Source organism: Ixodes scapularis, unplaced genomic scaffold (genome assembly GCF_016920785.2).
Source record: "Ixodes scapularis isolate PalLabHiFi unplaced genomic scaffold, ASM1692078v2 PGA_scaffold6__148_contigs__length_123643588, whole genome shotgun sequence".
Taxonomy (NCBI): Eukaryota; Metazoa; Arthropoda; class Arachnida; order Ixodida; family Ixodidae; genus Ixodes; species Ixodes scapularis.
Window position 1 is genome coordinate 24,793,623 of NW_024609881.1, and position 25,608 is coordinate 24,819,230.

The window sequence follows — 25,608 nt, forward strand, 5'->3', positions numbered from 1 at the left end:
ACCTTTTAAGAATGCAGCGCGACGCCTTCACATCCACTGAACAGCACAAATGCATGTGAAGTGTGTGAAGTGCACTTGGATGTCACCTCCTACGTAAACCTGCTGGAGGGCAAGAATTGGGTTACGGTCAGAACCAATATCAGAAGCCGCCAATTTATCTTGCGTGCCGCGCTACGGACCTCTACTTGGTAGTCGATTTCTTGGCGACAAAACTGCTACAGTGAGATCCAAGCATTGTGCAGGATGGCAAGGTGGGAACTTTCTAAAGAGCTACTTTGTCTGAGGCACATTTACTTCAGCTAAGACATGCAATGGAAGATAAAAAAAGACAACAACACTGTGGGAGCTTGACTGTCAGCCTTTATTTCTGAGGTACAGTGAAGCAGAAGTCTGATTACATATGTATCATTCGGAGATTTCATTTAAGAGAAACAACATAAAAGTAAGAAGAAAAATATCACCATGATAAAAAGATCCTTGCAAATTAATTATGCAATGCAAAAATAAACACGCATTGGGCAACAATTCATTCAAAGGATCTTGTAAACAAAGCAAATTCATGGCCGATATAGTATTCATTGAGACTTAGCTTCACCGACCCTTTTCGTGCTTTTAAAAAAAAGTGTAAGAATGTTAGCCATCACAGAAGCAGAAAAATAAACTATCCTGTGTTACACAAACAAAACCTAAAGGACTTTTACAGCAAACAACGACACCTAAGGTTTGAAAATTCTGATGCAGACAGCCAGGCAACATGGAAACAACTGCCAGGAAAATTAACACTGAGCAAGAAAATATTGGAACCACCTAACGCAAGGAAAAGTGGAAAAGTGATACCTCAAAGCAGGTCTCATATAAATACATGATTGCAAAGATGTCAGTGCAAAAAAGGAAGGCGAAAGTACTTCGATTATGAGCGTGTTAGTCAGTTCCAAATTTTCCACAACTTGAGTCATTGCAGTCCCGAAGGGGAATTACACTGTATTCAAAATGCGTACAGTGCCACTTTATAACAAAACCTGCTGGGCAGTGCAAGGGATCCAACTACCGACGTCCCAACCGGTAGCAGAATGTGTTGTGATGCACACACATACCCTTAAAAACTGTTTTCAATAATGGTGGGTCAGACTGGTATTATGAGAAAAGGCTCGGGGCACTGCTTGCACTTAAATGACTTTTCACCTGTGTGTGTTCGATTATGGCGTTGCAGATGGGAATTTTGAGCGAAGGCTTGGGGGCACTGCTTGCACTTAAATGGTTTTTCACCAGAGTGCGTTCGATGATGGTTTTGTAGATAGGAATTTTGAGCAAAGGCTTGGGGGCACTGCTTGCACTTAAATGGCTTTTCATCAGTGTGTGTTCGATTATGCTTTTTCAGATAGTAATTTTGAGCAAAGGCCTTAGGGCACTGCTTGCACTTGAATGGCTTTTCATCACTGTGCGTACGATTATGCTTTCTCAGATGGGAATTTTGAGCAAAGGCTGAAGGGCACTGCTTGCATTTAAATGGCTTTTCACCAGTGTGCCAATGTTTATGGTTTTGTAGATGGGGATTTCGAGCAAATGCTTGGGGGCACCGCTCGCACTTATATGGCTGTTCACCAGTGTGTGTTCGAGTATGACTTCTCAGATTGGAATTATGAGCAAAGGCTTTGTGGCACTGCTCACACTTAAATGGCTTCTCATTAGTGTGCATTTTATTATGCTTTCTCAGACAGGAATTTCGAGCAAAGGCAAGGGGGCACTGCTTGCACTTAAATGACTTTTCATCAGTGTGTAATCGGTTATGGCGTCGCAGGTGGGAATTTTGAGAAAAGGCTTGGGGACACAGTTTGCACTTAAATGGCTTTTCACCAGTGTGCATTCGAGTATGACTTTTCAGATGGAAATTTTTAGCGAAGGCCTTGGGGCACTGCTTGCATTTAAACGGCTTTTCACCAGTGTGCATGCAATTATGGGTTTGCAAATGGGATTTTGAAGAAAAGGCTTTGGGGCATTGCATGCACTTAAAGGGCTTTTCACCAGTGTGTGTTCGATTGTGATAGGTCAGAAGGGAATTATAAGCAAACTCTTTGGGACAAAACTTGCACTTAAATGGCTTTTCACTCTTGTGCTTTTGAGTGTTGCTGAGCACTTGGGACTTAGAGCCAGACATGGAAGGATGCTGGCACTTCAGTTGTTCATCTCCATGGGCAGCGAGGTGGCTCACAATTACATGCTGATCTCTAGTGACATAGGTGCAGGAACAGCATCCGAACCAGATGTCCTCGGTGACTTTCAGTGGGCAGCTGGTCTCCCCCAACAATGTGGCTAAATCACCTAGAAGAAAATACGAAAGGTATTGACATACAAGGAAAGCCCAACCAATATAGTCACTTAGTTTGGAAAAGAGTAGTCATTAATGGAGTTTTGGTGCAGCTGTACAGTTTAATATTTTGCTCTGGTTTGGAATTCAGTTCACCGAAGCACGTAAATGCAGCTGGCACCATCAAAGGACCACTGAAAAGAAAAAAATGTTTTTTTAAACAATCTGGTTGGGAATTATGTTTCAAGAGATAAATTTTACACAAAAAATATTTGTTTAGAGCAATATTGACAGTGTTAGATGCAATTTGGTCAGCAGTCACCCCCTTTCCACTTGTGTTCTCTCTTGTCATTTTGGGTGCGTGGAGGAGAGGTGGATAGGCTTGGCCATCCCGTGGAGGTGAAGAGAGTGTATGACCATATTATTGAGGTGGACAGTGCGCGACCATTCTATGATATACTGGACTTTGCGCGCATAATTCAGAGGCAACTAGCATAAATCTCGTGTGCCGTCAATATTTCCGTAAAAATTTTTTAAAGCAAAATAAAAATTAAAAAATGCAATTTTATACTTTTTTATTTTGATTTCTATATCACACTTCACACATCTCACTTTGGAAAGTATTCCTGCCTTCTCAGAATGTTTTTCTTTTTTTTTTGTTACAAAAGAATTTGTTTTGAAAAGTGAAAAATATGGATCCGAATACTTCTTGGAGGCTGGATTCCGCATTATTTAGAGTGCGACAAAAACATTATTTTTCCAGACTATTGAATATTGATTAGAGTTCCGCATTTTCGGTTCTTATTTTTTTTCTCGAAATTCAACATACTTTTTTCGGCGTTTATTTTAAAATTCAATTTCTGTGTTTTTCGGTGTATATTTATTCCAAAAAAAAATTACCGCAACATCATCGGACACCAGATCAGATGATCCTTGTAGCTGTGAAATTTGTGATCACTCAAAGAATAACGACACATATACATACGTGGTCTTTGCTACAACTTCCGTCAGGACACACCTCAAAATATTGAAATTCGCAGGCATAATTTGCAGCGTGCTTCTTTTTCTTTCTCATTCTGACGACGTGACTGTCTGAGGTGATGACCGTACAAAAACCAGCAGAATGGCAAAAAAAAAAATCTATTGCATTTATGTTTTCAATTACATGGAAGTTTGAGAGAGGGTGTTAAGAAAGGTATTGACAACTTCCTCGATGTCCTCTGAAGTGCAGGGAGTGAAAAACCTTATACTAGCCAACATCCAAACTTTTTTGGGGGGACCAGGAACTTGACACACTAAGCCCGATCACAAAATGGACACAGTTGTCCCACGAAGGCCAATCCAAGACCTCTTTTGTTGCATGTTGAACCTTGGAAGAGGGCAATCACGAAGACGTCACACAATGTCAAACCTTGCAAAGCCTTATCTCTCCCTCCCTCCCCCACCCACCTCGACGCGGCCCTAAAGAACTGACCTTTTTCGGTTAAAACTGAATTTTGGAAAACGGATTAGACATACTTTCATCGGTTTTTACTGGTTTAAACCAAAAACGCCGAACTACAAACTGACCTTTTTCAGCTAAAACCGAATTTTCGAAAATGGATTCGGCGTACTTTTATCGGTTTAAACCGAAAACTCCGAACCCTAGATATGACGTTTTCTAATTGGCCAATGACTGTCCTGACTATGGCAGGTCAGACCGAAAGTCTTACTTCAAGTTCTCAGTAAAAGAACTTCAACATGTGCTGCAGTCATGTCTTACTAACATAGATACCCCACTATATAGACACAATTTTGGGGGTTTAATTCCTCTCATGCAACTCTGCCTCGTGAGTAATAAAACCCACAGTTGAGGCTATGGACAGCTAGTTTTAGGAACAAACTGGGTAAATACATGCAAGTTTGTCTTGTTACAGACACAAGAGGGTCCACCAATAAAGAAAAAAGTTTAGTTAAGACCTTGGGTTAGAGTTCACTGAGAGTTTCACTACTGTTCAGTGTTGGTTGTGCTTCCTTCGAAAGGCATAAGACCTGGGCACTGAACAATGGTTCAATTTATCGGGGCCTTCCAACCAAACACGTAACCTGCCGTTCTCTCCTTATGCTACGCCATTCATCAGGTTTGCCATGTAGCCACTTTTCTAGCTTGTCTGGCCTCTTCGTCTATGCACATTTACGGGCAACCACTTTTTGGTCGAATATCAGTCCGGTAACCCTGGGCGCACCTAAACAAGGCGATAAAAAGTTGCTGCAGACTTTTTTTGGGGGGAGGGGGGGAAGACAGCCACACAATGGAAAATGCCTGCATCTCACATCGGTCGAAAAATGACATGTGAAAAAATTGTGTAGGACCATGTTGATAAAAGTTAGCGTTGACAGGAAACAATAACCCGAAAAAGATTTACCACTTCTTATTTCTATCTAATGCATCGAGTCCTGCAATAACTCAATGTTTACGTTTTCAACTTTCAACACATTTAATAACACATTTAGCATAAAAATGTATCACTGTGAGTGACAATTATTTGAGCTTGATAGCTCCAATGCAATGAGCAGGTGTACAAACAGCACATGATATTAACTGTTTTAACAGAGCCTCGGTTCGTAGTGTGTGTTAATAAATTTCCTCTACCCCCCCTTCCCCCTCCCCCCCCTGCCCCACGTGTCCTGCATTTTGCTAGCAGGAAGGTGGTCACCCTAGTGCTGCCCTTCCCAGAGTGTTGACAGACATACCAGGTGCCCAGAGTTTCACTGGAAATGAAAGTGTGGATTACAGCAAAGTAGATGCAACAAATAGGAGGTTAGAGGGCTCGTGAAAATTATCTGGGGAAAACTGAACGAAGAAAAACTAAGTAGCACAGCTAGGGGACAGGAGAAAAATTGGGACTCCCTCCCTCATGTCTCTGGAGCAAGGTCTCAACCCTGTGCCCTCGGTGGGTTTGGTATTGGGGCACCGCCAACAGAAAATTGGCAACTCCCTCGACAGGGGGATAAGGAGGGGGTGCATGTTTTTTTTTTACCCGATCCCTTAAAGGCCGATCAACAAGCAGAAAAGAGGAAGCTTACTCTCCACTCCCTTCAATTTTATCCTCACAGTTTATCCTGCAAGACGAAAGAATCCCTCCTTTTTAAGTCGCTGTTTAGGATTAGAAAAGATTTCTTGCGTGACCACACAAGAAATAGTTGTGGCCCAAGAAATTGGAAGATTGGGGCTGCAGTGTGCAAGCACGCCCTCTGTATCTTTGTTAGACAAAGAATTACTGTTCCTCGACCAGGGATGACTATAGTCGGTTACAAGTCAAGAAAATAGGAGAAGCTCCTCCCACAAGTGTGATGCGCCCGTTTGAAATCTCTCCGCAGTCGAAAGAAGAGTTCACTGGAAACGCTCCTTGTTCCGTTTCAATGGATTCCCACTTGTCTCCGATCCCACTTTTTAAGAAAGCGACCTGGAACCGAGCCCCTGAAAGCAGCCTTTGTATCCATCGGGGGGGAAGCTAATCCCCGAAAGTCACGTATTTGTTTCCGTCCGTGGCTTCCATAATGCTAAGTCAAAGTCGAAAGATAAAGCAAATATGTAAAGAAAGGCAAGACCCTCCTCGCGCGTTGGCCGCGACGTCACGGAAACGGTGGGACGCTATTGGATGCGGAGGTGGCGGAGGGATATCTGATTCCCTTTGAGGGGCATTTGCCGCTACCTTCTTGACCTGTAACTGACTATAGTATGAGATGGTGCGATGAGTGATGTCACAATTTTAGCCTTTTAACAATATTTATTTGTATATATTTCTTAACTTGTTTTTGTTGGCACCGGTATATATATTGAGTGACAGTAAAAATAAAGTTCAGCTGTAAGTAGCGTTGCGTCTTCCTTTCTGTCCGTTGTCATGCTGTGCTTTTTTAACTATTAGAAATATCGCTCTTTACTGTTTCAGCAACCGCATCAAATACTAAAGCAAACAGATTTTTGTGAATAACTAAATTTAAAAAATTTCACAGTTCAAAAATATGGAAAAACATTTACCACGGCAATACATCACTTCATCGCAACCAGTACATAGAAAACCACTTCGAAGCATAAAATAAGCCCACTAAATATTCCTGAAATTCATACTTGCGAAATCCATAAAATTATGTGACCGCAAGAATAATTTGGTGTACAGTACAACAAACGTTTGGGTCTCTAAGCCTTTATTCTATGTCCTTCTCGATGAAAAGAACGCAAGACGACGGTCTAAAAAGTATGCATTTCAGAGGAGGAGACTGTGGCGGGACGTCAGCTTAGTGTTTGTGGCTGAGTTTGGCACGACAATGTTCGACCCTTTTCTAAAAGAAGCAAATGCTGAAAATGAAGATGATTCACTACGGGCTGGTTGCACCAACGCTACTTAGCGCAAATCGGAGCTTAGCAGGGAACTTACGCCAAGTTTCGGTTTCGTTCTGTTGCACCTAAATCACTAATCGCTAAACCTAGCACTAACCACGCCTGTCGTAAGCACTCAACATTGGGAATTTTGCTTTTGGTTGTTCCTTAATCCTGGATATAAAACATGGCGGCTGGTTTGTGGTGGTCGACGCAGTGGACGAAACTGGTTGTACAAAGTGTTTTAGACTACAACAACGCAAGAGTTTCGACAGAATGACCTTCGATTATGACAAGGATGCAAAATATTGTCATGTAAAGTGTTTATCGACCCGTCTTCAAGTTGGCTCTCCACTCTCAGTTCGTGTTAGCCCTAGCTGGGGAAGGTACGCAGCCGTGGTGCTCACGTCTGTCTTTCCGTTCGTTTTATTTCAGCGTGCTTATTCGCATGTACTTATTTGCGCATGTCTGTAACATATTGCTATTTACAACCTTGCTTATTTTTACCTTCAATGCATATCCTTTTTTTTTTATCGGAGCGCTGAATAGCGGCAGTGCATGATCTGGCAATCAGAGGATTGTCAACACTTCTGCCGTTCTCATTAAATTGCGGTGAACAACGCATTGAGATAATAAAGCAACAAAAAGGCCATTTATTGTGTGTTTAGAGCGTTGGGACAATCATCAGTGAAGTTTCCTTTTCTCGCAAATAAAATCTTAGCTTCGGGAAAACTGTATCGTTCTACAATCGTAACTTTTCTGGTTACCACACATTGTAGAGGCGACGAGAAATCATAATGACTACGAAGCGAGATTTGTTCAGCATTCTATTGGGGAAGACTGCAACGGGAGGTGCGAAGAGCCAACCGTTTTTGTCAAAACAATGTGATGAACAAGAGAAGCCATTCAGCTAAAAAGAAAAGTGAAAAGACGCAGGGAAAGACTCCGTCGGGTGCGTAGTGAAGCTTTAAAACATGAAATAGGAACACTGAGCGCTGAAATGAAAAGTCGGATAAAAGAGTCAAAACACAAGTACTTCAATGTCACAATACAACAATTCCTTAGACAATCATCCCACAAGTTTTGGATGTATTCAACAAAGAAACAAAGAAGTGTCTCTAAGATATGCACAGAGCAGGGAGTTATTTCTGACAAGCAGGATATTGCAGAGGAGTTTAATACATTTTTTACCAGCGTATTCACAAAAGATGACGAGGAACCAGTAGAGTTCATGTTACCTAGGGACCGTCCAGATATAAATGACAACACTTTCGGAGGAAGGAATTCTAGCTTTATTACTGAATCTACAAACGTTTAAGTCGATGGGCCCAGATGGAATCTCAAATGCCTTTCTAAAGAGGTACGCAGAGTGGATAGCTAAATACCTTTTGATTATTTTCAAAAAATTACTGTCAACGGGAACCCTTCCAGACGACTGGAAGATGAGTAAAATAATTCCTATACCGAAAGGTGGCGAAACCACAATTGTTTCCAACTATAGACCCATTGCCTTAACATCAACATCCTGTAAAATTTTAGAACATATACTAGTTTCCAAACATGTCTGACAATATCTTTCTTGGCTTCTCAGAGACTACCAACATGGTTTTCGGGAAGGTTTATCGAAAGTGACCCAGCTTGTAGAAATGGTGCGCTATCTTTGTGAAGTGATTGATAATAAGGGACAAGTAGATATAATTTTTTTGGACTTCAAGAAAGCATTCGATAAGGTCAGTCATAAAAAAACTACCAATTAAATTGAAATCGGTTTTGGGAGATAATAATGTCAATAATTGAATCAAGGCATTTCTTACCAACCGTAAGCAGTTTGTAGGTATTGAAGAAAAACGTCTGCAATAAGCTACGTTGAGTAGGGAGTGCCACAAGGTTCGGTGCTTGGGCCGTTGTTGTTTTTGATGTACATTAACGATCTCATAATTGATTCCCCCATTCAACCCAGATTATTTGCAGATGATTGCATTATTTACACTGTACTTAAGTCTGTTGCAGACCAAACTAGGTTAAATGAATATTTGTCTAAAATAACTGATTGGTGTACATCATGGCAAAAGTCCCTGAACATGCTAAAAACCGTATGCATGACCATTACTAACAAGAAGCATTTGGGGTTCAGCTACACAATTCAGGGGGTTACATTAACAAATGTCATGGATTATAAGTACCTTGGAGTAAGTATAACTTCACGCCTTAAAGGAGACATGCAAAGAAAAAAAACATTTTTTTAAACGGCTTAGATGGAAAAAGGACGCCATAAAACGATTTTACAACGAAGAAAAAAAGAAGAAAGGGTAAAAGCACAGGCGAGCTGGTGAAGAACTTTCATCGTAAACTGGAGACACGGATTGAGACTTGTTGTTGTTTTGTCCTTTTTTTATTTTTCCGTGTCTCCGGTTTACGATGGAAGAAAAAAAATTTTTAGAGCTATATTTACGGTGCAAAACGAATTTGTAGTTGGCGCCCGCGGGCACCGCGGAAAAGTGGTCCGTATTTATCATGTGACTGGTCTTTATTTATCACGTGGTGCTTGCACTCTTTCGGAAGCTTCCTATGGCCTCTAAAAGTAACTTATTCATCTTTGTTTGAAGTATAACAAAAAACCAAGACGAATAAGTAACTTTTAGAGCCCAAAGGAAACTCCTGAAAAAGCGCAAGCAGACGTGATAGACCTGTGCGCCGGTCAGACGACGGCGGCGGCGCCCCGAAGCAGACAAACTTGTGCGGCGGCGGCGGCTTGGAGAAACGCGTTGAAGCGGCGTTCGCACAATGCTCAGCGTGCGGCGGCGACGCAGCGCGGCGGCGTGCGGGCCTACCATGTGACCAGCGGCGGCTCCCGCGAGCGTCGACTACAAATTCGTATAGCGCCGTAAATATAGCTCTAAAAATTTTGTTTCTTCGTTGTAAATTCGTTTTATGACATCCTTTTTCCATCTAAGCTGTCTAAAAAAAAGTGTTTTTTTCCTTTGCATGTGTCCTTTAAATGAACAAAGCAGATAGAGAACTAGATAACAGAAAGTATAAAACAGAGAGAGGACGAAACACAGATGAGTACATTCTTTCAGTTCTATGAAGAAGTTCTATGAAGCAAGCACAAGTGTCAGTCATAAAGGAGCTGATGCCCATCCATGTCGACGACTGATAATGATGTTGAGCGTGCTTGTGAACTCATTTTGTCAGATAGACGAGTGACAGTGGATGATGTGACAAATCATTTGCAATGTCGGCCTACCCCGGCAATTTCATGAATGATATTCACATAGAAACGTCTCAGATGCGGACTTGAAAAGGCTGTACAAGAGTCTAGAACCCAGGTGATAAAATAAGGAAACAAGATTTGCGTCCAACTTGCTGCCGATCATGCGAAGCTCCTGGGATTTACCGCGCAGACACAAGTCGTTGTGCATGACGACGTGCACGAATAAGAGAATCGAGAGGATGGTACCAATAGTTTCATGCTATTTCTCATGTCTTGGAAAAAGCTTTTGTGCCTCTCAGGTTATCTCGGGCAAAGTGCCGGCTTGCGGATTCCCAGATTCAGTTCTATGTCGAAAGATCCCACTCCTAAGTGCTCCCCTAGCACGTTGCGTGTTGCTCAGGAGAAACAACATGCCTCTCCCGGCAGGTTGCCTTTTAAAGGGGGAAAGACACAAAAATTTAATATTCAAATTTCCTTCCGAAATGAGTCAAGCATGACGGATAATAACCGTAAATGAGAATCGCACGTTTGTATTTTGAACGACTGGCTATATTTTTCGTTCCAAACGGTGCACTCGAGCAAGCGCTCAAAGAGAAGCGAACGAAAAGCACGATGCATCATGGGATATCCGGTGCAAACAAAAAGGGAAAAAAAAAATATTTCCGCATTCATGACGTAGCAAGGCTGGCGTGGTTATGAGCTTTGCCCTTGGTGACGTCAGCGTTATGGTGGTGTCAATAGCGTCAGCGTGCTACAACCGAGCTGTTCGAAGTACCTGCGGGGCGACGAGCGTGTGGCTGGCCCAAGGAGCACGTAGCTTCCACAACACTGTCAGCTTAGGGCTGATAGGGGTGGGAAAGCAAGTTTTGTTCGAGTTTTGAGCGCCAGGCTAATTTTCTAGGGGGAGAATGGCTGTGTCCAGTTGCACGAATGAGGGTCCGACAAAAAGGGGAGTCCTTCCTTTCCGTCTTCTTGGACCGTTTGGTAGAATGTGCAATTTGTGAGTTCAGGAGGAAAGCTAAGAAGGAAAATGTTGAAATTCCAAAGAGCAGCGCTGCTCCGAAGAAATCTGCTATGTCACGACTACGTAGCAAGTTCCCCAACGTTGCTAGATTACCTCCCAAATAGGCTCCGCATGCATCCACCAGGTGCACATTGAAAGATTGTTTATTTAGCTTTAAAATTTGTCTTCTTGTGCCTTTCAACGGAAGACTGGTGCTTTTGAGGTTAGGGTGCAACATGCAACACATTCAAGCTAGAAAATGAGCGCTGGATTTTCGTTTCCCCACCCCTTTAAAAGCGTGCGACGAATACCTAAAGAGGAAAGGATATTCGACCCCTGTCAAGGTGGCCAGAGGTGCCCGGAATAGCAGATATAGGAACTTAACACCTAAATTGCCCAACATTCACTCGCCACTGCCATGAATCTCCCTTAAAATTACTAGTTTGCTGCTTTCGTTTTCTCTAGGCCCAACCCTTGTCACCATGCACATATTTTTCTGGGATTTCGACTTCCTCTAAAGGCTCTCTACGGGAGCCAGAGTTGCGCATCCAGCCATCTTGAAATCTTCAGCTATGCGAGAAAGCCACTCCTCGTGCGTGTAGGAGCCGTGCTCCATCGACTGCAGCAGGTCAGGTAACTAAATTCGGCGAAACACGGTGCCGCGCTTGAAAAACAGGGAAGGAGGAGCAGGAGGCAAAAGCAGAACATATGCCAGCAGGTGTGCATAAAACGACGGCAAATTGACTTTCTCACATGGCATAGGATTCTCGGCTCCTCACGTGATCAGTTTTGGACCTCTCTCTCTGAATAGCGGCGCAACGGCTCATGGAAAACAAACGCACAACTCTGGCTCCCGTAGGGAGCCTACAGAGGAACTCTATTTGGACTCTACTGACGACGCCTTCTCTGTGGAGGATCTCAGAATTAGCATGGACCCTTAGGTGTCGGGGACAGCTGTACAAGAGCTGCTCTGGACTACAACCGGCCGCAGTAAAGCCACAGGTGGAAACAATGAACTTACCGTGACCTGAAGACTGATTCGGTTCCATACGAACTGTTGGATGGGGTCAGGCTCCAAAGGCACTCGCCAAATGCCGTCTCATTGAAGCAAAGCAGTGTTCCACGAAGCTCCCGTAACTGTAATCGCGTGCATGTTCAGACAGCGGGAGGTTAGTGAGTCTCAATGGGTGTATGTCGTCTGCACTTTAAATAAGGAATTCTGCCAGCGCAGTACGACCCCTATCTTTGTGTCCTTATATATAGGAACTTACTTAACACTTAAATTGCCCAACATTCACGCACCACTGATATGAACCTCCCTTAAAATTACTAGTTTGCTGCATTCGTCTTCTCCGAGCCCAACCGGTATCACCATGCGCACCTTTTTTCCTAGATATGAACTTGCAGTATAGGCTCCAAACGGGAGTGAGAGCAGTGTGTTCAGACATCTTGAAATTCTAAGTGATGTGGGAGAGCCACTACTCACACACACGCGCCGCATGCACTCGCCTTCATCAAAAATTTGAAGTAAATAACCGCGTGCAAGATGGGACGTTTGTTTTTAGGCTTTTGAGTTAAACCGGCTACTGCTGTAGACTCAAGCATATGCCGTGAGTGTAACTACACTTGTAGCATGCTCCTTGATGCTTGGATAATTTAGGAATAGGCCAATGGTGGCAATATACACAACTTGCACTTGACCAAAGTGTCAAACCGAAATGTTTATTCGTTCGGTTTGGGTTCTGGGTCACGGGTTTCAGTTTAGTTCTGGGGAGCAAAGGTAACAATTCAAACCAGTTTGAACCAATTCAAACCGCTAATTCAAAAATTATTTTTATATAGTTTTTTTGTCGTACGAAAATCCACTTGTATTTTCGGGTACCAAAAATAAGAAATTACATAATTTAGTTTTAATGCAACAGTAAAAAAAGAAATAAAATTGGGATAAACATTCAAACATCCATTTGTTTACCTGAGTCATACATCTTACCTGAATCGAAAGGTTGTCACAAAGTGTTGTAGGTTGCCGAAGATACACACTATTGGCACAACTTTGCATCACAGTATTAAAAATTCGATCATAGTTGTGCTGTTCAACTAAGCAATTACAGTGCATAAAATCACAAAAAAGCCACCTCATTCCCACATAGTGAAATATTGTTTACGAAAAAAAGTTGAACAATATGTATGACGACGACGCAACTGGGCTAAAGGCAATATTTTCAAAATGTCACGAAACTTTTAGGACTAACCCTTTCAGTTTACCTTTTACAGAAACCCTGAGCAGCAATCATAACGCTCGTTTTCCCAACCAACATTGTTTACACTAGCAATGTGATACATGCAAAGAATCATGCAGAAAAGAGTGATCGAAATTGTTCAGACACATCTATACACACCTTTCTACTTAGATTGAATGCAACATAAAACAGCGTGCCCAAGCAATAATTTTCTTATACAAGATGAAGGGCAAACCACAGCTCTAGAAATTTGTTCTTGACAAGACGCCGGTCAATTCAATTTGCAAATATGCATCATCCTGGCCAACTGCTGAGTTTCTGTTAAATAGAACATAGTGTTTCATGATCTAGTTAACGTGACAGCTACTTAATTAGTCACGTTCTGACGGTATGCCTGCATAATTGTCATAGTTCCTCCAAGCACCCCTGTGTACTTTGTTTTTCTCCAGCCCACAGACAAATAAGATTGCTGTTCATCACATAAAAGAGGCAATAATATACTTCTATATGTTTGAGCCATTATACATGTATTAGAAACACAGTTATTTTTATCAGCTTCAAAATCAAAGATAAAAACGCCGACGAAGATTTGCAGAACATTTTTCACATAATTTATAGATGCATATAATTAAGATGACTGGACTTTACTTTTGTTGTCAAATCTTCAGTCAGAGAATAAATATATTTTTATTATCATCAATACGTTTGATTGTATGAAGTTCACATAACTGCTTGCGACAGACACAGAAGGACGATATACGGTACTCAAAAATATGCTAGCTGTTGAGTCTCCTGAAACGTGTTTTTTTTTTTGTTCACTGTTTGGCACTGTGAAACATTGGTCGTGGGGCATGCCAAAAACAACTTTGTCCTCACATGATAAATATGCAGGGAAAGACATGAAATGTGCAGAAATAAAAAGATAAATCTTCAAAAGAATGCGATGCAGGATGCCTTACTGCAAAAAGAAATACATAGATATGTAATATAATATTTCAAATCACATAAAAATAGCATAAAGGACAAACGCAGGTTCTTATAATCCTAACACAAATCCCACTTGGGCATCAGCTTGCACGAACTCAAAATTTTGCACAATACTGCCTCGGGAGATTGATGTTATATTGGGTTTTATGTGCACTTCTTTTGGGCCCTCACTTTACGGCTTTGTGGTTTATCAGTCATGCACTCTAACATTTTATTAGTGTGCTGTATGTCATTGCAAGACTGATACTGCACAAATTTACAATTTTGACATCTAATTTTGCTAGTGTTGTGAACATCGTATTTCACCAGGAAACAGCACTGGTTGGCACATGACATGGTTTGCATGTGATGTCATCACTCTCTATGCTGAAAGTCCTCACGTAGCATCCAATGTCGTGCGAACACTCCCTGGGTGTTCTGAATGTTGAAGGAACGTTAAAACACCATTCGGAACGTTCTAGGAACGTTCGTATGTGAACATTCCTTACAAGGTAAGCTGATCATGTCGTATTACACCCGAGACTGCGGTGGAAGAAATCGGGAAAACTTTCAATAAAAAGCTTTTTTTTTTTTTTGAAAGATCACAAACCGGATATGCCTTTTCGCACAGTAATCAACGAACTCGGAACGTGGCAGTGTAGCCTCTCGAAATTTTTGCAAAGAGGGTTTAATGTAATTCAACTGGAGGGGAGTCTTTCACTGAGAAATTCAGAGGCACTAATTGATGTTCTAGAGGGCTTTCATGGAAGACAATGCACTGTAATGTCAATGGACATTAAGGATCTATACTATTCGCTTGAGAAAGTGCGCTTGATGCAAAGAGTTCGGCAAGTGCTAGAGTTAAACCTGGTAAACTTTCAGTCCAGGACGGGCATCGCCGTCGACAGTTTCCTTTCACTTCTTGATTTGTACCTTCAAGCAACAGTTGTTGAATATAATGGGCAGAAATATGTTCAAAGAAATGGTGTATGCATTGGATCTTCGGTGGCTCCGATGTTAGCAGAAATCTATCTTAACACCTTAGATAGATGCGTAAGTGAAACACTTAGAGAAAATAACTTGAATGCTTGCATTGTTAAAAGGTACGTGGATGATATTTTTATTTGCGCTTTTCGAGAGAATGATGCTCAGGGTCTGGAATCGATTATAAAAGCAGCAGCTCCGGAGCTTAGGTTTACAACTGAAACACCTGAAAATGGGATCCTGCAGTCTCTAGATTTACACGTACATGTCGAACAAGGTCTTTGTTGGGAATACGGGAAAAAAGCCGGAAAACCTGTGTTAAGTAGAAAGAGTTGTCACGCCTAGTCGGTTAAAGCAGGGGTAGTTAAGAGGGGGCGCACCTCAGAGCCCCATAGAGAATACATGAGGTTTTTCACCAAATTAAAAAAATTCTCACATAATAACGGCTGCGCGGATCTTCTTGAAAATTTCCGCTTTAAAGACATTGAGTCATTATCGAGACACTAAGCGCCACAAATGTTTCATCATAAATTTAATTATATTCTTTAAAAAATCATGAAAATGGTCAAAATCGGCTAATTCGGCACTCTTGCGTTCGGAGCGAATTTACAAAATTATCTAAATTCAAACATAAGAAGTATTGTGCTTAATGTCTTCCAAGTTTATTACGGAATCGAATAATATTCAAATTATTCATGTAAGTCGATTTGTTCCATAACTACAGCAAATATAAAGAACCAAGGTGTCCGTGCTTGTTTTCGTCGTTTTTAAGGTACCTCTCTCTCCCGTGCGGTGGCGCTCGCTGTCCACGAAATGCGAAATCGTCCGTTCGGAGATCGGCCGGATCGGCACTGTGCGAGGTGTTCTTCCGCGGCCGTATTCCGCGCCCGTATCCTGTTTCATTCTGCACGCCGAGACGTCAGTGTGCGTGTCTTGCTTTCCTGGTTCTCGCTGGGTAGGTCTCCGTGTTTTCGCAAGTGGCAAATTCACCTTGGAGCTATGGGTCGAAGACAACCGTCCTGTGGCAAGTGGACCGCGAGGTGTTCCACAACCTCGCGGTCCGCCAACGCGTTGTGCTTGTTTCTACTTTTTTTTTTCTTTTAAAAACGGGCTTTTTTTTTTTTGACGCAAAGTTTTATTTTATTGTTATCCTTCACACAAACGTCCTTCGGCCTTGGGGTCGTGGAAATCGGGGATGAAGCGTGCACAAAGTAGATCGTTGTTTGCCTCCTTTTTATTTTTCACGGACGTCCTGTGACCTCCGTACGGTTCGTGGTCACCGCAATCTAACGCGGGGAAAAACGGGTCGCCTGCTCTGTAGTCAGGGTATTCCTAGGGGAGGGTGATAACTCGCTGTTCTTCTGAAAATTCACATATCACCCAAAAAGGTGACATGGGTAATGATTACGGTATGTTTTTTCCGGTGTTTATTTTTGAGCGAAAATCGGTGCATGTTTTTCGGTGCTTATTTTTTAATCACCAGTGTATTATGGGTTGAATGTCTTGTGATGACGCTAAAAAGCGTTGATAACCAAAGAAAAATGTGATTGGACAAGAACATTTCAAATTTCAAATTCTATTCACACATCCATTACGCTCTTCTCGTGGGAGCATCTATCCTGACGAAAAATGCCTAAGTCATTGAGCTGTGAACGCATACACAGTGTACAATCTTTCAACCTAGAGAGGTATTGCGCACGCTCGAACGCGCTTCACAGCCCAGTAGACGAAGTTGGTGGCACCCAGAAGGCGAGTTTTTGAATGGTCTGTAGTAGGCAAAAGAAACAAATAACAATCAACGAATATCAGCTCTTCAAGCGAAGAGGCGCGTTTCTAAGGTCAATGGTTCCGGATGGCACTAATGTTGTTGGCGTTGTCGTAAGGTGACGTCAGTTCATACGAACTGACGTCATCTTACGTGATCACGTGACACAAACACGTCATCTTACATGATCTCGTTACACGAAATGACGTCATTTACGTGATCACGCTGCACGAAATGACGCCATCTTACGTGACCACGTAACACGTCATCTTGTAAGTCAACCTCTCCCCACAGCAGCGCGCTCCGCACTTTCCGGGCCCGTACAGTGCTGTAGTCGAAAGCAAGCTCCCTATGGCAAGTGAAAGCTTCTGAAGTCTCACATTGAGAATACTCGCAAGCGACCGTCTGAGGAAGCTTCGCACTTTGAGGTTTTTGTTGAGATCGAGCCATCGTGTTCCATTAACTATAGTTGAAGTTATCGTTCAATAAAGCTCTCAAAAATATGAATGTAGTTGGTGTAGACATCAAGATCTAATCAAAAATGCGGTTTGACGTCGTTTAATTAACGTGTATATACAAGTGTAGAAAAAAATGAGTTATTTGTGCATAGATGTTTAAAAAAGTGTTTATTATTCGACATAGGACTTTGGGAGAAGGATGTGTTCAGATTTTTCTTCATGAGCGCAAATATACCTGATGCAATAAATAGTGACTATTTCATCGTCCCAGTGGTGAGCAGGTGATTTCTTGCTCGAAACAATGATGCCATTTCATAAACCAAGTTCTCTGACATATGCTTTTCCAATGTCTGGTCACTATTTTGTAAACCGTTCAGTTCAAACGAGTATACTTCTGTTTGTTTTTTTGTTAGCTTAGGAGGGGGTCACAGAGCCTATCTTTTTGTCTTCCTCTAGGACAGACTTACAGAGTTATACCGCAACACGCATCTGTGGAGCACACAGAGCTATCGCTCTCCTGTTGGCGGTACAGTAGCAGACGACACAACGCAGCTCCGTAGTCTATCGAGGGCACGGCTAGCCGCGGCCCGTAGCGCGACCGTTCAGACAAGGGAAATGGTTTTGAAGAACCGAGAAATGGTATCTTGTGTACAATAATCACATGTCGTTAGTATACTAGTATTCTACTTGCTAAGCCAAATAAATATTCGCAGCTTGTGAGAATATGTTTGCGTGACGATTTACCGTTCACACTCCTGACGGATGTTAGCGAATCCTTCATGTTCGTGGCTCGCAGTTATCGGTACCCCCTCGGAGTGACTTGACCATATATATTTTTTTCTTGCTTGCAGGACATCATAAAAATCACAAACACGCGAGAAAAAAAAAATCTTATGAGTACGCATGATTTTGAGCTTCGCAGCTCTAAAGATGCCCGGTAAATGTCGTCCAGCTTGGGAAGAAACTAATCCTTTTTGTTGGAGTTTGACTAACGTATGCTCGCGGCTCGTTTCCGGTCTGTTTTGTCTATACTCCGTTTCACCGTAATTTGGCAACCCTCAGTCAGAGCTGCTGTGAGGGAATCACAGTCGCGGAGCAAAGCACGTGACAGCTACTTTTAGGAGCAGTACTATGGCACCTGCAGCGCGTCTCCGACTGGTGTGTTTAGCGTCTTATGCTGGCCATACATCAAAAGTGGTCCCGAAGTGCAACAAATGATGTCACAGAAGACAGAGTGTCACGCTGTTGCATCTCGCGATCCTGGCAATTCATCGTAGAAATGCTGGCGAAAACCACGAGGGAACACGAGTGCCGCTGTCGTCATGGCGTCCCAACGAAAAGCAATTATACAATTTCGACGTTTTTGTAATTTGGTAATTTAAATTACTGTATACAATTTTTAAGAAAATAAAGACATCATAACCAAATAGGAACTTCCGTGCTAAAACATGCAGTGCGAAGTGAAGACAACTACTATCTTTTTTTTTTTCTTCATGTCCACAAAAAAAAGGCTATGCAGCATCGATCCTACCGTTTTTTTTTTTTCTTTTTTTCGCACATTATGCGATGTCCTCTAACACGAAAGTACCGACGTAAAAGCGCTGTAGAGACGATATAAAAACAAAAATTTAAGTGAATCGAGCTTTGTAGTGGAACGGAGATAAATAAATAATTAACGACTTTTACGGTGAACACTTCACCTCTAGTAGAACTTCAAAAAAGTGACGGTTACGCGCTTTCATGCCCATTTCAACAAAGTTGGGAGAACGATGTATTGCATCTTGTGAATAGACATGTGGAGCAGCATGTTTATGTTAGAGGCATTGTGTGTAATCGCTGCGATATACCTGCCAAAAGAAGATATTATTTGGGCAGTCTCAACAGTTTCCGTCTGTGTGTGCTACGAATACAGCAACTCTTTTCGTAGAAGAAGTGATGAGGAAATGGCGTGCCCTTGATGATACGATTGTGATTATGAAATAAAATTTTTAATCAGCCAATAATTGCCACCTGTCCGGTCGCCTGGAACCCCGACAACAACTATCGTTCTCTGGAAAGTTCATTCTAATATTTACAGGTTTTGTGGAGTTCATCGAGCGAATAAGAATGTTCCTACAATGAGCTAAACCTACACGAGTTCCCGAATCCAACACGGCGCTTTTGAATTTTAGCGCCGTAGATAGTTCTGCGAACAGTGTATACTTCTGTGCAAATATTCGTCTAACAGTTTTGCAACGTTGGAAAGCATCGGAATGATTCAGAATCACTGCGGAGTTGATACTCGGGAAGATAAGACGGGCACTTGGGAGAAACGGACCGTGGCATTTGAGACAGGGGCACAACCGGGGGACAAACGTGCTACAATCGCATACCCTTCCAAGGTCATCGCTTGGGCGACCGCGCGCGCCCAAGAAACCTTTTTTTTTTTTCTTTTTAGAGGTGGTGGGCGGGGGGGGGAGTGGTGTAGGCGCTGATTGTCTTCCTCCTTTGTGGCTTTTGACAGACGCACAACGAGACTGGCAGAACAAGAGCATGATTCATTTCTTTCGATGGAGGCGTTCTGTCTGTGTATGCGAACATGATTTTTTTCCCCTTTTAGTAGTTAGTTGTTCTTGCCTTGACTCGGGTCCTAGTGGGTGCGTTGTCATTGTATGCCCACTATTTTTTTTTTTTTTTTAGTTTATGGTAGTTTTTGCGCTGATGGGGTATCAAGGTAGACAAAAATAAAAAAAAAATAAAATAGCGCCTCGACAAAAAAAAAAAAAGTTGTTGCGATCAGGAACGTTTTCAAAGCGATTTTAGGAGCCTGCGGTGTTACCACAGGTGCAGGATTGAGAGCGTAACCCACGCACTTGAAGAGAAGGGGAAGCTCTCGTCTTATTGGAACTCTCTTTTATGGGTTTCCACGTCGCGATTGTCCTTCAAAATCAACTGTCATTTATTTCTCGCTCGTGGCTTCCAAGTACTGGAAGCCACTACTCGAGCCACAATAGTTTTGCGAAATCAAGGTTTCGCTGAAATGGATAATTCTCACGTACAGTTCGACGCGCAATACCTTTGCCATATTGACTCGCGAGAGATGCCCCCAACACGGCTGAGTAAGGCGGTGCTCCAGACCTAACATCTAAATTTTGTTGCCTTACCTGTTACTATTTCACGCCCATTTTGAGCCATATCAAAATGAAAGCGCATGATGAAATAAAAAGGACACTCGTTTTCCGCTCGATGAAAATTTCACGCCAACTCGCTGTCTTTGCTGGTACCTTGAGCGTTTCCCAGCGATGCGGAGATAAAAAAAAACATGTACGATGGCATCCTTTGCACACTCATTACTTCTATAACACTGAGCCACCTTGTATCCTTTTGTTTTTCTTTCATGGTACTAATTTCTTTCTGCGCATTACGGCTGTTACAACGCTAAGTCTGTCTGCCCTTCGAATTTGAACTTAGGCTCAGATCAGGGACGAACCAGTTTAAATCAGGAAAATATAATTAACACTGTAGCAAAGTAAATCTATCATATCGATCGGAAATACGATTTGGCACATTCCATCTGAACACATATTGTGCACAGCGAATGCAATAGCGAGTCAGCGTGCAAAACGCCGCCACACTGAGCTACCATAACATCTCAGCGACTTTTGCATAGCACCGAGCACGGAAAAGAGAAAACAGTTATTCATTCACATAAACGAAGCAAATTTATTTAAAGCCCGGACACTCCGTACGTCCAATCTAGCTAAGGTTATCAATAGACTAGACCATGTCATTTGTCGAAACAGATAAAAGACGTTGGCAAAAATGATTAGACTGAATAAGTGAATCTAACGCACGTATTTTACCACCCGACGGTCGCGCGCCTTCAATACCCTTTCCAATTGTCATTGCGCACCTTGGACACATTTTGGGGAGCAAAGCATATTTACATCGCCGCCCGAGGTCTCCATTGAACGTGTAGTGCTGACCCAAATAAAATGCTAACCTGACTCTCAATCGCTCACCGCAAAGGACGATTTCGAACAGGCGGTACTGTAGGTCACTTGAGATAAAAAAAAAAGAAAAACAAGCTATAGAAACGAGCGTCGTAAAAAAGGGGACCGGCATTTTTATTCCTACCTCCGAACAGAAACGAACGCCACCCACTGCATCACACAGCGCAGAGGCCGGACTCGGCCACCGCGCGTACATACCAAGCGCGCGCGAGGGAGGGAGAAACTTTCTCCGCCGGGAGAACCAGGCACATTTCGGGATCTATTTCACGCAGCGGAGAACGCGGGCCTTTTCACACCTCGATACTGGCGCCATCTAGAAGTTGCGCGTTCAACCACGTTTCGAGCCGCGCGCCATCTGGTGGCTGAAACAGACGAATAAATAGAGGTACCGCGCCCTCTTAAGTCCTTAGTAACAAACGCGTTGGGTAAATCATGCGCTCATTTTATGAGTAGTGCCGTGAAAGAACAGTGGAGGAGGCTAGAATCTGCAGGTTATGAAGAATTCATTAAAAGACAATTAGAACTGAAATTTAACAACGAACCACGGGAAAAGGAAGCAAGAAAGAAGATAGCAGTAATCCCGTATTTCCACGGGATTTCCCACAACCTAAAGGCTCTCGCATAAAAGTTTGGCGTGGACGTAGCGTTTTCTTCAGATTTAAAAATGAGCAGGTTGACGGCCTTTCTGTCGAACCACAAGGGCTGTCAGAAGGCCCATCGGGAACCTTCAGTTCCTTGCAAAGAAAGTGTAGTATATGAGATTCCGTTGACATGTGGATTTAAGTATGTGGGACAAACTTCAAGATGCCTCAACGACAGGTTACTAGAACACAAGAGAAATGTACACACGCATGCGCCGAACTCCGAAATAGCAAAGCACATAGAGGAATGCAATAATTGTAATGCGCATTGGTCAGAGACAGAAGTTCTGCATGAAGAGCGAAATGACATTAAGAGGGTCGTTAAAGAAACAATAAGAATAAGTTCTATTGGAAACTGCATAAGCCAAGCATCGATGCAACTTGGACGCAACTCCAAAAAGTTTCTCAGACTTTGAACGAACGCATTCGGTTTACGAGAAAAGGGGGGAGGAGAGACAATGTATATGTGTATATACATCTATAAAAAAATTTTTTTTTTTTTAATGTGTTTGTGATCACGGTTTTGAGATCACTCGGGTGTGTTTTCCCAAGGAAAAGAAAAAAAGAAAAAAAGGTGTTCTCTTTGTGGTCTCTTTATGTCTGGGTGCGTCGCCACGGTTTAAAGGCCACCTGTGTGTTTTTTTTTTTTTGTTTGTGTGTGCGTTTTGACGCGACTGTTAGGATAATTCGGGACATATCTCTCTCAAGGTCACTGCAATGATCCGCAGTGTCCCATTGTTAAGTCCTCGTCTCATGTGTGGGTTGTTTTGTATCTTTTGCGCGTGTTCCATCCGGTTCGAAATGTCTGCAACAAAGGAGTTTATCTGTAGAGCGTGGTTGGGAAAAAGTTCCGTGGGTACTTAAAGGCTGTTTGAGAAATAAACCAGTTAGCTGAGTTTGAGACGTTCTCTGTGTCTGTTCCTTCTACTGAAAGTTCTTCCGATTTCTTCCACAGCAGTCTCAGGTGTAATACGACATGATTAGCTACCACCACCTCGCCTGCACTCTCACCGTCTTTTCACTAAAAGTAAGCTGCTCAACATTCTAGAAACGTTTGTTGGCGAACATTCATATGCACAATGTTCTCGGAACGTTCCCCTTTGAACATTCATATGTGCAACATTCTTGGAACGTTCGCTTGCGAACATTCCTAGAATTTTCACAGGTGAAGCCAACTTTACGGAGCTTTCAAGCAACCTGTGTTTCGAAACACCATCCACTATATGTAGGGTGTGTACTTTCCGGTGTTTATTTGTGAGAAAAATCGGCGGATGTTTTTCGGTGTTTATTTATTTTCAAAACACCGGTGTATTTCGGTGGAACATCTCACGACGAGGCTAAAAACGGTGATTATCGGTGAAAAAAAGCGGTTGATCACAGACAAAGAGTTCCAATTTTATTCACATAGTTCGTACACTTCTTCTCTAGGAAGCAACTATTTCTCACATTTGGTTATTATAGTAGACTTTCATGCTTGCATCTACACGCAAGGAACGTGCTGCCGTCATGGCAGCACGTTGCTTGCGGTTCGCAACCCGCAATTATAAAAACGCACGCTCCTGTACGACACAGACGTTGGCAGTGTCTTCCAGGAACCACAGCAACCTCTGAATACATGGCTTCCACCAACATCACTTGGCCAGACACAATGAGGAAGAGACACGTGAGAGCCTACCCTCCACTGTGTTAATTTTTCCACAAAAGGGGGCCATGGGAGACACAATAGGGGAAAGGCGTATGAGAGCTTAGCTTCCACTGCGTTCACTAGACGCTTTTGACCCCCAGAAAGGAGGGCGGACTGGCGCCACCTGCAAGCCATGTATAAACACTGGAAGAATGCAGGATCCACGAGATAACACGTTTGACGAACCTCTACGGGGAAAGGGTTTCGCTAGGTCGGAAACTAGCAACGACCGGTGTTTTTCGGTTTTAACCAGGGCGAAAATATCCAACCACCGGTGTTTTTCGGTTTTGACCGATTTTATATTTTCGTCACCGACGGATGTTTATCGGTGTTTTTCGGTTAAAACCGGAAAATGCACACCCTAACTATATGCCACCTTGTGCCAAAAATATGCAAATTAAGTGGAGGTTTTTGAAACTTAGCATAAGGGATCAGTTTCATCTTAACGAGTCTACCGAGGAATGTGAGATAAGGTGTAGGAGAAAAGCAATGGTCTTCAAAATTTGATAATGAGCTTGGCACTCACTGCGTATGTAGAGGGACAGTTTTGAATAGACCCGATTTTCAGCATCTCAGATTCAATACCTTGAAGAAGGTATGTCCCGCTCGAGTGTGGGATGCCGTAGGTATCTGTTCTTATGCTCGAACTTCTGCAACATTCAGAGAATGTTGTAGAAGTTCTTTGGATGTACTGAGAACGTTGTTAGAACCTTGATGGGATATTTCAATGTTGATTGAATGACCTGGTAGTGTTCTATGTCATTTTCAGAACGTTCTAAGAATATCCCTTTGAAGACATTCCCCTAATGTAGCGATAAGTGCCTGCGCCACATTCTGACAACGTTGATAGAACGTTCTTATGTAAATCTTCAACATTCCAAGAATGTTGTCTATGTTGTTTTGAACATTCCAGGAATGTTCTCAGAACGTTCTAATGCTACGTGGGTCATTGTGATTTGTTCTTGCTGAGAAAATCAAATCTGGTGGTACAAAATGTGCACTGCAGTCTAATTCATATATTTGAGAGACAAATTATTCTTGCTTGGTGCATCGTCTTGAGGAACGGTGCGAGCAACTCACAAAAACGTGCTTTCTGGCAAGTGTGTTTCGGAAAACAAACTAGTTTCCGGGTCCACGCTTTCTGGTCTGTGCCAAAGATTTAAGGCAGAGAAACCTTTACAACCAAGTATGTTTATAGAACTACCCCCCCCCCCCCCTTTTTTTTTTTCGCCAGAGAATACTCTTTATTTTTTAAAGACTCCCTCCTCCGTTTGGGGGTGTTAATTTAAAGTTTAAACAAGATATGGAGGTGGTTGATGCAATATGTTCGGCAGTCCCTCTGAGGCCACTTAGATCTTGCTTTTTAAGTAACCCTCCTGTATACACTTGTAGTTCTAAGTAAAGTTGTATAAATAAACATGTTTTCGTTGTTGCTTTTCAGCAACAACGAAAACATCTTTGGGTGCCTCAATGTGGGTTGTGCAATAATGGTTGTACTTTCAGCAATTACCTCATGTTGGAAACTTGTAAAAAACACCCATTGGTTTCCTTTTCCACGCAATGACAGATACGGAAAAAATGAACAAAAAGCTTTCCCTCCTCAAATCGCAATTTTAGCACAAGCGGCCACATGATCTGACGTATTAAACATAGTCATGCACAAGCATAGAGCATGGGCTGAGCTCCAGATTGTTTGAAAGCGAGAATGTTTGCCGGTACCCACAGGAACGACTCGGGCCGGGTGTCAACTCTAGTGACAGCACTAAATCATCTTACAAAGTAAAGTAAACCAGCGAAAAAAAAGAAAAGAAAAGAAAACGAAAGAAGAAACAAGGAAGGCGCATACACAGCGCTGTTACACGTTTGTTGTTTCAGAACATGAAATCGTCCTCACCTCCGAAAGCTCTCACTCGCGTTGGCCTGTGTTGGCCATGTTGGCCTCCAAAAACTCTCACTCGCGTTGGCCTGGCAGAAGAGTCGGAAAATAACGAACCGC

General features: G+C 42.6%; 1 protein-coding gene across 1 annotated transcript; it reads right to left on the reverse strand.

The window, feature by feature from the left end:
- Positions 1–342: 342 nt before the first annotated feature.
- LOC115309152 (zinc finger protein 431-like) lies at positions 343–25,608 on the reverse strand. Its single transcript, XM_029967341.4, has 3 exons — positions 25,507–25,608; positions 11,904–12,019; positions 343–2,319 (listed from the first exon to the last, which is right to left on the reverse strand). Exons 2-3 carry the CDS (start codon positions 11,929–11,931, stop codon positions 1,124–1,126), a joined length of 1,224 nt encoding a protein of 407 aa, XP_029823201.2. The 5' UTR covers positions 11,932–12,019; positions 25,507–25,608; the 3' UTR covers positions 343–1,123.

What these genes read in the sequence shown, in the direction of transcription:
- LOC115309152 (XM_029967341.4), bottom strand. Translation starts at nt 11,931, where the DNA reads ATGGAACCGAATCAGTCTTCAGGTCACG. An exon ending in GAATCAGTCTTCAGGTCACG is followed by an intron (nt 2,320 to 11,903) that starts GTAAGTTCATTG and finishes ATTTTCTTCTAG; the next exon opens with GTGATTTAGCCACATTGTTG.